Genomic DNA, 10,371 nt, shown 5'->3' with positions numbered 1-10,371 from the left:
CAAACTCAAACATATGCTCATACACTGGGTCTCAACACCCGTCTGTGCATTATTTCTCACTTAGATCTAATTGGCAGAATAAGTAAAAGGTAGGCCTAATTAGGAATACAGTAACATGATTCACAATTCCACCTCCATCTTTATTTACAATACACACATCATGCACACAAATACAATTGCCCTATATCAACACCCGACAGGGAAAATGAAAAGCAATGAATACAGCGGTTCTTAGGAAGGCTAGAGGTGCAATACTGTTACATCAAACTGGATGACCACTAGCAACTTATTGGTTGCTTTTGAACATTAAAAAAATACAAAAAGGAAGTTGCTTTGAAGTATTGAGACAGTGGTTATGAGTCTTGGAAGTCTTGCTTAAGAACAAATGAATAGTCTTGAATCTAAAAGACACACTTAAAATAGCTTCCTATGTTAACCTTTCATGACCTCCTAGAGTAAATTCCACCATCATAGCAAAATGGCAAATACATACCAGTATATTACACATTTGTTTGACATTGCTGAGTCCTTTATTACACATTAATAACTAAAATATGTGCATGTCTTCCCATTAAAACGTAGGCAAACCCAACAGAAATACAATTCAAAAGAAAACATCCTACACAAGTAGCCATATCTTTCATGCATAAATACTATAAAATAACTTTGTCTTGTTTAATTTATGAACGCGCTAAGCAGCCTGTCTTGACACACACAGCCATCTTGACACACTTTATAGAATTTTCACAGCATATCGACAAAGCTCCTTTTCTCCATATTTACATACAAGCACAACATTTAACAGACAAAGGCGCAGACTACATTTAAAAACCTTTCCTCCAAGAAAAATAAAGCACTTGAACAACATTCTCTCTGCACACACACAAAAGTGAAGGAAAGCTTTTCTTTTAAAAGCAAGGACATTTCTATGTGACCACATACAGTCGTGGCCAAAAGTTTTGAGAATGACACAAATATTAATTTCCACAAAGTTTGCTGCTTCAGTGTCTTTAGATATTTTTGTCAGATGTTACTATGGAATACTGAATTATACTTACAAGCATTTCATAAGTGTCAAAGGCTTTTATTGATAATTACATGAAGTTGATGCAAAGAGTCAATATTTGCAGTGTTGACCCTTCTTTTTCAAGACCTCTGCAATCCGCCCTGGCATGCTGTCAATTAACTTCTGGGCCACATCCTGACTGATGGCAGCCCATTCTTGCATAATCAATGCTGGGAGTTTGTCAGAATTTGTGGGGGTTTGTTTGTCCACCCGCCTCTTGAGGATTGACCACAAGTTGTCAATGGGATTAAGGTCTGGGGAGTTTCCTGGCCATGGACCCAAAATATCGATGTTTTGTTCCCTGAGCCACTTAGTAATCACTTTTGCCTTATGGCAAGGTGCTCCATCATGCTGGAAAAGGCATTGTTCATCACCAAACTGTTCCTGGATGGTTGGGAGAAGTTGCTCTCGGAGGATGTGTTGGTACCATTCTTTATTCATGGCTGTGTTCTTAGGCAAAATTGTGAGTGAGCCCACTCCCTTGGCTGAGAAGCAACCCCACACATGAATGGTCTCAGGATGCTTTACTGTTGACATGACACAGGACTGATGGTAGCGCTCACCTTGCTTTCTCCGGCCTTGCTTTTTTCCCGGATGCCCCAAACAATCGGAAAGGGGATTCATCAGCGAAAATGACTTTAATCCAGTCCTCAGCAGTCCAATCTCTGTACCTTTTGCAGAATATCAGTCTGTCCCTGATGTTTTCCCTGTAGAGAAGTGGCTTCTTTGCTGCCCTTCTTGACACCAGGCCATCCTCCAAAAGTCTTCGCCTCACTGTGCGTGCAGATGCACTCACACCTGCCTGCTGCCGTTCCTGAGCAAGCTCTACTCGTGGTGGTGCCACGATCCCGCAGCTGAATCAACTATAGGAGACGGTCATGGCGCTTGCTGGACTTTATTGGGCGCCCTGAAGCCTTCTTCACAACAATTGAACCGCTCTCCTTGAAGTTCTTGATGATCTGATAAATGGTTGATTAGGGTGCAATCTTACTGGCAGCAATATCCTTGCCTGTGAAGCCCTTTTTTTGCAAAGCAATGATGACGGCACGTGTTTCCTTGCAGGTAACCATGGTTGACAGAGGAAGAACAATGATTCCAAGCACCACCCTCCTTTTGAAGCTTCCAGTCTGTTATTCGAACTCAATCAGCATGACAGAGTGATCTCCAGCCTTGTCCTCGTCAACACTCACACCTGTGTTAACGAGAGAATCACTGACATGATGTCAGCTGGTCCTTTTGTGGTAGGGCTGAAATGCAGAGGAAATGTTTTTTGGGGGTTTCAGTTCATTTGCAATTCATCTGATCACTCTTCATAACATTCTGGAGTATATGCAAATTGCCATCATACAAACTGAGGCAGCAGACTTTGAAAATTAATATTTGTGTCATTCTTAAAACTTTTGGCCACGACTGTACACACACAAGTATATCAAATATTAGGAACACCTTCCTAATATTGAGTTGCACCCTCCCAACCCCCCCTTTGCCCTCAGAACAGCCTCAATTTGTCAGGGCATGGACTCCACAAGATGTCAAAAGCGTTCCACAGGGATGCTGGCCAATGTTGACTCCGATGCTTCCCACAGTTGTGTCAAGTTGGCTGGATGTCCTTGGGGTGGTGGACCATTCCTGATACACACGGGAAACTTGAGTGTGAAAAACCCAGCAGTGTTGCAGTTCTTGACACCAACTGGTGTACCTACTACCATACCCCGTTCAAAGGCACTTCACTTTTTTGTCTTGCCCATTCACCCTCTGAATGACACACATACACAATCCATGTCTCAAGGCATAAAAATCCTTCTTTAACCTGTCTCCTCCCCTTCATCTACACTGATTGAAGTGAATTTAACAGGTTCCATCAATAAGGGATCATAGTTTTCACCTGGATTCACCTGGTCAGTCTTTCTCATGGAAAGAGTAGGTGTTCTTAATGTTTTGTATACTCAGTGTATATTTATAATCAATAACTTCAAAACAAATACATTTTAAAAGAAGCACTTCTTGGTATAAGCAATACTGTACATTTAAAATATATTTCTAAGATAAATTAATTTGACATGAATGGACGACATTAATGTGGCAGGTAAGTGGAGTGCACCTGCATCCATTCCTCAACAATCTGAAGCATCAACAGACAGACATGACAGACAGTATGACAGACTCAAAATGGCCCATGTCATTGGTTGACTCAATATTGTGTCCTGTTCACTCACGATTACAGAGCAATATATTAAATCTATTCCAATATGTGTAGTGGCTTTTTTGTTTTACAACTAGATTTGGAAGAAGGATTCTTCTATTTAAATTGTGCACAAGCACCAATGCAACAAGGGGCCTGCGCTGAAGAGTAACCCTTGTGAGGAGGTAGACGGCAGATTTTTACAAGACATGATCCAGGCTAAGATATGGGACTTTCAACTAGTTGTAGTTGTGAAGGGTGTTTAGCCGGGCTGATGCCCACACTGATTGCTTGGTCCTTACTCTATGATGTGAGGATGCACTAAGTGGCATCTTAGCCCGGTCCCAGATGGTCCAAGATCTCAGAAGTGCTGTCTCTCACGCCAGTGTGACCATAGGAGTTGGCAAGACAGCACAAACAGTTCTGGTACCAGGCTAATGGCACCTGGGTGGCAATGGAGGTGGTTGGTGGAGGCTGGGTGGTGTAGTGACATGCAGGTCCAGCTAGGTGATAGCCAGGGTGAAGGTGCAGGCTGGTTTGGGACAAGGGCACACAATGGCAGATGGACCTCACGTTTGGTGTACCTCATGGAACATTAACTCCCGTGGGACGCGAGTCTGTGGGCCGTAGAGCGTGCCGGCCCGGCGCTCGAAGGCAGACACATTTTTCTTTACCACCTCGTCAAAAAACACAGTTGCTAACTGGGAGTGGAGCAAGGAGCGGAACTCAAACGAGATCTGTGTGGCAGGAAGGAAGGAGAGGGCAGAATGTCAGTCAGAGAAGACATACAAAAGAGAAAGAGGATAAGCAAAGGATAAGCGCTGTTAAAGGATATAACTTAGTCAGACTATTCACATGCACAAGGTCTACGCACAAATAGAGAGCAAGATTAGAAGAAACTGAGAGGTTGGCAGCATGAGAAATAAAAGGGCTGCAAGCTGGGGCTGTCATATTCACCGAAACGTCCACAGTGCAGGTGCGGGGATAACCAGGGATTCCAGGACTGAAGCGCCATATCGTCTCCAGGTGGTTAAAAAGTGTTCCATCTGTGCATACCGCCTAAAAAATGTAATCCAATAAGAAAGGTTTACTTAGAGTAATCTATCACCAAACCAACAATGTTCATCACATATCTCATCATAATTCATGGATCCTCAATTAAGCGGGACTAAATGGGATTGCAAAAATCTGGTAACTTTCTCAAGAATCCCAGGTTTTCCAGAATTCCTGGTTGGAAGACTCCTGAAACCAGAAGGGAATAAGCAGGAAATCTGGAAGTTACTGGAATTTTTAAACCCTAATTAAACAGGAGAGACTTACTTTGACCATGTGGGGTCGCACCACGCTTATCATGGATGTGTATCGCTCTACGATGGGTGGGAATCCCACCTCTAGCTGAGCTTTGGAGTGGCCTGCCCTCTTCATGATGGTCTGGGACTTCTTACACCAGGGGACAAAGAGTTTGTAGTCATCCACGTTGGCTACCACATCATACATCTCCAGCATAGAGTACCTGAAGCAGCATAGCAAAAGGAGTTTGAAAACAACAACATTACATCCCTTCCACTTCGTGTTTCAAATAGGCTAAGCCCTATTTTTTCCTTTAATATGAAATCTATCTATGCATTCAAGCTCTCGTTCATGCTTGTAACTACATACAGAAATAGCAAGTCCTACAATATATTCTATTTCATGTATGGTAGCATCTTACCCCAGTATCCTCCGCTCGGAGTACTCCTTTCTCTTATTTGTGAACCCCATGAAGGTTCTGCTGTGGGGAACTGATGTCATTGTGTCCCAATTCTGCTGGTGGCAAAGCACTCTGGGAGTCCTAGTCATTACAATACCACATGATGACAAGTGTCTGATGGGGAAGGGAGAGAAAGGATCATGTTAAAAATACTGGAGAGTAACATCTCTAACAAACATACTTTTCCAGACGGGCTTCCTGCCTTTAGAGTCAGGGTAGAAATAATATATTGCCAGCAGGGGGAAAAGGTTGCCAGTAGTGTCCTAACCTTCAATGTCTAGGACAAGCTACTATATTCTGAGTAAACACATGAATGGAACTATATGTAATGCGACCCACTCAGTCAGGTGGCTTGCAGAGCTGGCATGTTTTGCTATTGGGGTCTAAATGTGCTCACTACAAATAACTGTGTGACAGTCATAAAAAGTTTAATTACAGTCAGACAAAACTACAGAGAGCACTACTGACAAAGTGAAACCAATATGAAGAAAGCCACAATATGCATATACAACAACGGTGACATTGATAGGATTGAAAAGGGAACTTTTTAAGCCTTAATGCAAATTTGATGATTAATAGGAAGAACACAACAGTTACTAATTGTTTATATTCTTCAGTGTGGACCTATTTGAACCAGATGTGTAAGTGCTTGCATGGAACAAAAACCTGCACCAAAGGAGATTCAAAGATATGCACAATGCGCATGCACAGTACTGATTGGTTAATTGTGTCACATGAAGTTATCAATTTATTAATCTCACCTGATAGTCTGTCTCATATGTTCTCTTGACCCCGCTGTGTGGCATGGTGAGCGCCCAGAGCCTACAGCAATCTCCAAAAACTCACTGAATGTCCGCACACCCATCGGCATTCGCCGGGCAGTTGCTGCCATTGTATTTTGGGTTACTTTATCAGAACCTCAAGTAGAATAACGGTTCACGGAAACCGGATCTGTAGGTTTCTGTTAAACACCTACTTTAGCCAACTTCGGATTGGCTATTTGAAGCCTTTCCCAGTCCTATTTCACCGCATCCATCAACGCCAGACACCGTGTAGATAAGCTTCAGTTCACTTATCCAAGTAGACGCAACCAAAAAGGCCGCGTTTATATAAGTCGTTTATTTATTCCAAGCTCGATGTCCTGGGACGCTGAAGGTGCATAAAATGCGCGTTCACGTTTTTCCCCATACGGCGACAACTCTTTATCTCGACCGTATCTGTTTAGTAAAGTAAACACCGGTATCGGTCAGGCTCATGGCCAGGGACACACTGTTCTAAAACAGAGCAACTGTCCTATCAGTGCATTGCTGCCACCAACTGTGTCGGAGGTATTACAATCCCAGCCGGCTTGCTCCCAAATAACATTACTGGGAGTAAGCAATGATTTCTTATATAATAAACGAGTACCATTTTAAAAAGGTGAGATTATTTTGAAATGCATTTAGTATATAATTGTAATTCCCCTCAAACATTGCGAGGCTTTCACATTGTCTGGGAGGGCAAAACGGGGGACGTGGAACTGCGCATGTGCGTGATAGCAGAACTAACTAACAAACAAACATCAAGCAGAGACGGACAGCAAACACAGATCACGAACTTTCTTATTAATAGCTAACTATCTACATGGGTTAACTATCGTTTAATATACCTTGTAGTTCCACTCTAATGAAGGAGCTCCGTCCTGGCTGACTTTGGGAGATGGGAGTACACAATATTACAGACCAGGTGAGCTAGCAAGTAGTTAGCATGCTAACTAGCTAACGTTAGATGAAAAGCCTGGCTATTTGGCTGGCTAGTTAGCTAATCAAATGTTTTGATTCCATTTTCCTGAAAGTTGACCAGTTCCATAACGTTACTGATGCAAGTATCTGCAAGCATTGTGTCGTATGATTGTTAGCTAAACCTCGGCGCGGCCTGATGCTGATTGGTGCTGTCTGCCAACGGTTCACTTTACTTAGCTAACGTTAACTAGCTGCGATTCCTTGCTAACCACACAGTCTGACGTTCTCCTGTGCTTATCTCCAGCTTCCACTGGTCCAAGCAGTTTTTAATCGAAATGCCGATGAAATTCAACTGCTATTGCAGAAAGAGGACGTCAATGCACTGGTATGTTTGTGGTGCCACAGCACTGGCTCTGGTTTATTACGTGTTGATATTGTAACGTTAGCTAGCTACTGTATTTCAACATTTCTCCATTTATTGCAAGTAGAGGGGTGCCAGGAGGATCCTTTTCCCAATTCAAGTGATTAGGTTATTACTTTCTATTTCCCTAAAACCTCATTTATATATCTACAAACAGTAGAATGTCAACAGAAGGCCTAAATGTTTATTTTTATTTTTTTAGGCAAGCCAGTTAAGAACAAATTATTATTTTCAATGACGGCCTACTACCTTTCAGGCAGAACGACAGAGTCAGCTCGGGGATTCGATCTGGCAACCTTTAGGTTACTAGTCTAACGCTCTAACCACTAGGCTACCTGCCGCCCCAGTATCTCATCAATATACTTATTTGTGGCTGCCAGTGTAAGAGGGAGATGGATTTTGTATCTTAATATATATGGTTAATTTGTCTTAACTTTTCCCACAGGACCAAGAGCGCCGTACAGCACTACATGCTGCTGCCTGTTTGGGGGATGTTCATATAATGGACCTCCTCATCAATGCAGGTGATTGTGACCAAAATTGACCAACCACTAGTAGCTATGTTAACTAAACAGAACTGCCCACGTCTGACCTGCTATATTTGGAATGAAAAGTTGGTTTTGGTCTATGCACAGTTGTAGTAACAGTGTGTAGTGTCTGTTCATTAGTCTGACTGAAACTTGAAAGAAATGACTCAACTGTACTTGTCATGGCCCGCTAATATTGCTCCTTGTTTTGTGCTCTCTCATAGGTGCAAATGTAAATGCTAAGGACCATGTGTGGCTAACTCCATTGCACAGAGCTGCTGCCTCCCGGAATGAAGTAAGCAGTGTTGATCATCTCTCTAATGTGAAGATTATAAAGCACTGTATCAATGTTTGGTACTGTTTGGGTGTTGACAAGAAGTGTTTTCTCAAGCCCAGTTTGATTCCTTCTCTCCAGAGGGCAGTGGGGCTACTTCTGCGGCAGGGAGCAGAGGCCAATGCACGAGATAAGTTCTGGCAGACTCCACTGCATGTTGCAGCTGCCAATAGAGCCACGCGCTGTGCAGAGGCCCTGCTCCCCCAGCTGAGCAATCTGAATATGGCAGACCGCACTGGCAGAACCGCCTTGCACCACGCTGTTCAGAGCGGATACATGGAGGTGAGGGCTGGAAATACTGTGTGCACTTGGAACAGGGCTGTTTTTACAAACCATTTCAGAGTGGAACTGTTGATCTAAGATCAGTTCTTTGATGAGGTTTAAAGGCAGTTGGCATCCAATATGTTGCATTACCGCCACCTATTAGACTGGAGTAAAACTCCCTTATACTTTGCTTGAAAAAATTTACACCCTGTAACTCTTCTGGTGTCAAGTCTTGCACACCCAAATACCTCTCTGCAGCTGCCACCAAAACCTCTATTTTCTGCGACTTACAGTACAGTTGATAACATTGCTATAAATGGCAAAAATCCAATCTTACTGAAACATCATATGTTTTATCCTTCTGTACTGGTTCATATCTACAATTATTTATATTATTATAAACCTTTATTAGGCAAGTCAGTTAAGAACAAATTCTTATTTACAATGATGGCCTAGGAACAGTGGGTTAACTGTCTTGTTCAGGGGCAGAACGACAGATCTTTACCTTGTCAGCTCAGAGATTCGATCTAGCAACCTTACGGTTACTGGCCCAACGCTCTAACCACTAGGCTACCTGCCGCCCCACTACTCACACCACTCCTCTCAGGATCCCTCCCCCTTTACCCATCTTCCTCTACTTTCTTCACTGGCTCAGCATATGACAACTTCTGCGCTACTCTAACCCTGGAAACATCAACCTGCCTCTCTCTCACACAGGACATTTCTGATCCCCAGCCCCATGGGCACCCCTACAATTAACACATACCACTACTTCAGAGGGGTTGGGTTAAATGCAGAAGACACGTTTCAGTTGAAGGCATTCAGTTGTACAACTGACTAGGTTGTGTACAATCAGCACGAACCCCTCGGAATGTAGCGCTCAACACTGCATTCCACTTATAAAGCAGCTGCTTCATCTTCATGTTATTCTTTGTCAAAAGCTACCGCAACGCTTTTCCATTTCAAGTAAGCGTGCTCTTCCAACCACCATCCAACTCTAGGATCAGTTCTCCCATCTTGTTCATTATCATTTTTAAGGAAAAACTGGTTATAGATCAGCATGCCTACTCTGAGATGCTTTAGTGAATAATGAAACAATTTTTATATGTAATTTTCCTCTTGTCTGTCCTCAGATGGTGAAGTTGCTGCTGAATAAAGGGGCCAACTTGAGTACCAATGATAAGAGAGAGAGACTGCCTATCCACTGGGCAGCGTACTTAGGTAAGTTGGGCTCTGCACTGGGAAAACTCTTAACTTGATTTTCTTAGAGTACCGAAAAATCTGAATTTCATAAAACTGACGTGAATGGCAGGTGATAAATATTCAGTGTTTCCCAATTTTAAGTTGGGTGAACATTATGGATGTACTCCTCACTAGAGGGTGACATTAAAACAGTACTCACACTGCCTCTCCTGCCTCTCCTATGTGACTTATAGGGCATCTGGAGGTGTTGAAGCTGCTAGTGTCTCGAAGTGCAGACAAGGGCTGCAAGGACAAGCAGGGCTACACCCCTCTCCATGCTGCCGCTGCCAGCGGACACATTGACATAGTCAAGTACCTACTGAGGCTCGGGGCTGAGGTGAGTGTTGAGGTTAAATTGTATTTATTTTACCAGGTTAGTCTCATTGAGATTAAACATATTTTTTGCAAGAGAAACCTGGCTAATATAGCAGTACACAAAGTTTCAAACATTTACAACACAAAGCACTACATAAAAAAAAACATCTGACACATTTGAATAGGCACATTGGTTTTGGGAGGAGCGGTTCAACTAGGGGTCAAACCATTGACTGCCGCCCAATTCATTTTCCACCAAAGATTTTACCCTGGCTTTAAAATTATTCAAGGAGATGGGCTCCTGTAGTTTCAAGTCCTTTTGTAGCTCATTCCAAGTAGAGGAGGCAGGGTACTGGAATGCTTTTTTACCTAGCTCTGTACGGGCCTTAGGCACTGTCAACGAGATACAGATCTGTGAGCGTAGGCGATATTTGTCATTAGTCAGCTGGACAATGCACGTACATAGGTAAAATGGGAGCTGTCTCAATATGGCCTTATGGGTAAATGGATGCTCAAGATAGCTATAGGAAGTAATATTAATTGAGTTTT

General features: G+C 42.9%; 2 protein-coding genes across 4 annotated transcripts in view; one reads left to right on the top strand and one right to left on the bottom strand.

Moving 5' to 3' along the window:
• Nucleotides 1-119: 119 nt before the first annotated feature.
• LOC139557581 (coenzyme Q-binding protein COQ10 homolog A, mitochondrial-like) lies at nucleotides 120-6,301 on the bottom strand. The gene is made up of 5 exons (XM_071372575.1): nucleotides 5,760-6,301; nucleotides 4,960-5,112; nucleotides 4,569-4,761; nucleotides 4,206-4,307; nucleotides 120-3,985 (listed from the first exon to the last, which is right to left on the bottom strand). The coding sequence occupies exons 1-5, from the start codon at nucleotides 5,888-5,890 to the stop codon at nucleotides 3,818-3,820; spliced, it is 747 nt and encodes a 248-aa protein (XP_071228676.1). The 5' UTR covers nucleotides 5,891-6,301; the 3' UTR covers nucleotides 120-3,817.
• LOC139557577 (serine/threonine-protein phosphatase 6 regulatory ankyrin repeat subunit C-like) overlaps nucleotides 6,299-10,371 on the top strand; it is a 24,083-nt gene continuing 20,010 nt past the window's right edge. Inside the window, exons 1-7 of one of the 3 annotated variants that reach the window (XM_071372570.1) lie at nucleotides 6,299-6,723; nucleotides 7,024-7,104; nucleotides 7,586-7,664; nucleotides 7,892-7,962; nucleotides 8,083-8,283; nucleotides 9,399-9,486; nucleotides 9,702-9,844. In XM_071372570.1, coding sequence (XP_071228671.1) covers nucleotides 6,697-6,723; nucleotides 7,024-7,104; nucleotides 7,586-7,664; nucleotides 7,892-7,962; nucleotides 8,083-8,283; nucleotides 9,399-9,486; nucleotides 9,702-9,844 — 690 coding nt within the window. In that variant the 5' untranslated portion in view covers nucleotides 6,299-6,696. The remainder of the gene's footprint in view (nucleotides 6,724-7,023; nucleotides 7,105-7,585; nucleotides 7,665-7,891; nucleotides 7,963-8,082; nucleotides 8,284-9,398; nucleotides 9,487-9,701; nucleotides 9,845-10,371) is intronic. The other 2 variants (XM_071372568.1, XM_071372569.1) reach the window with 2 other exon arrangements.

This window comes from Salvelinus alpinus, chromosome 28, assembly GCF_045679555.1.
Source record: "Salvelinus alpinus chromosome 28, SLU_Salpinus.1, whole genome shotgun sequence".
Classification (NCBI taxonomy): domain Eukaryota; kingdom Metazoa; phylum Chordata; class Actinopteri; order Salmoniformes; family Salmonidae; genus Salvelinus; species Salvelinus alpinus.
Note: the sequence above shows the minus strand (reverse complement) of the source record. Positions and strands in the feature narration are given on the sequence as shown.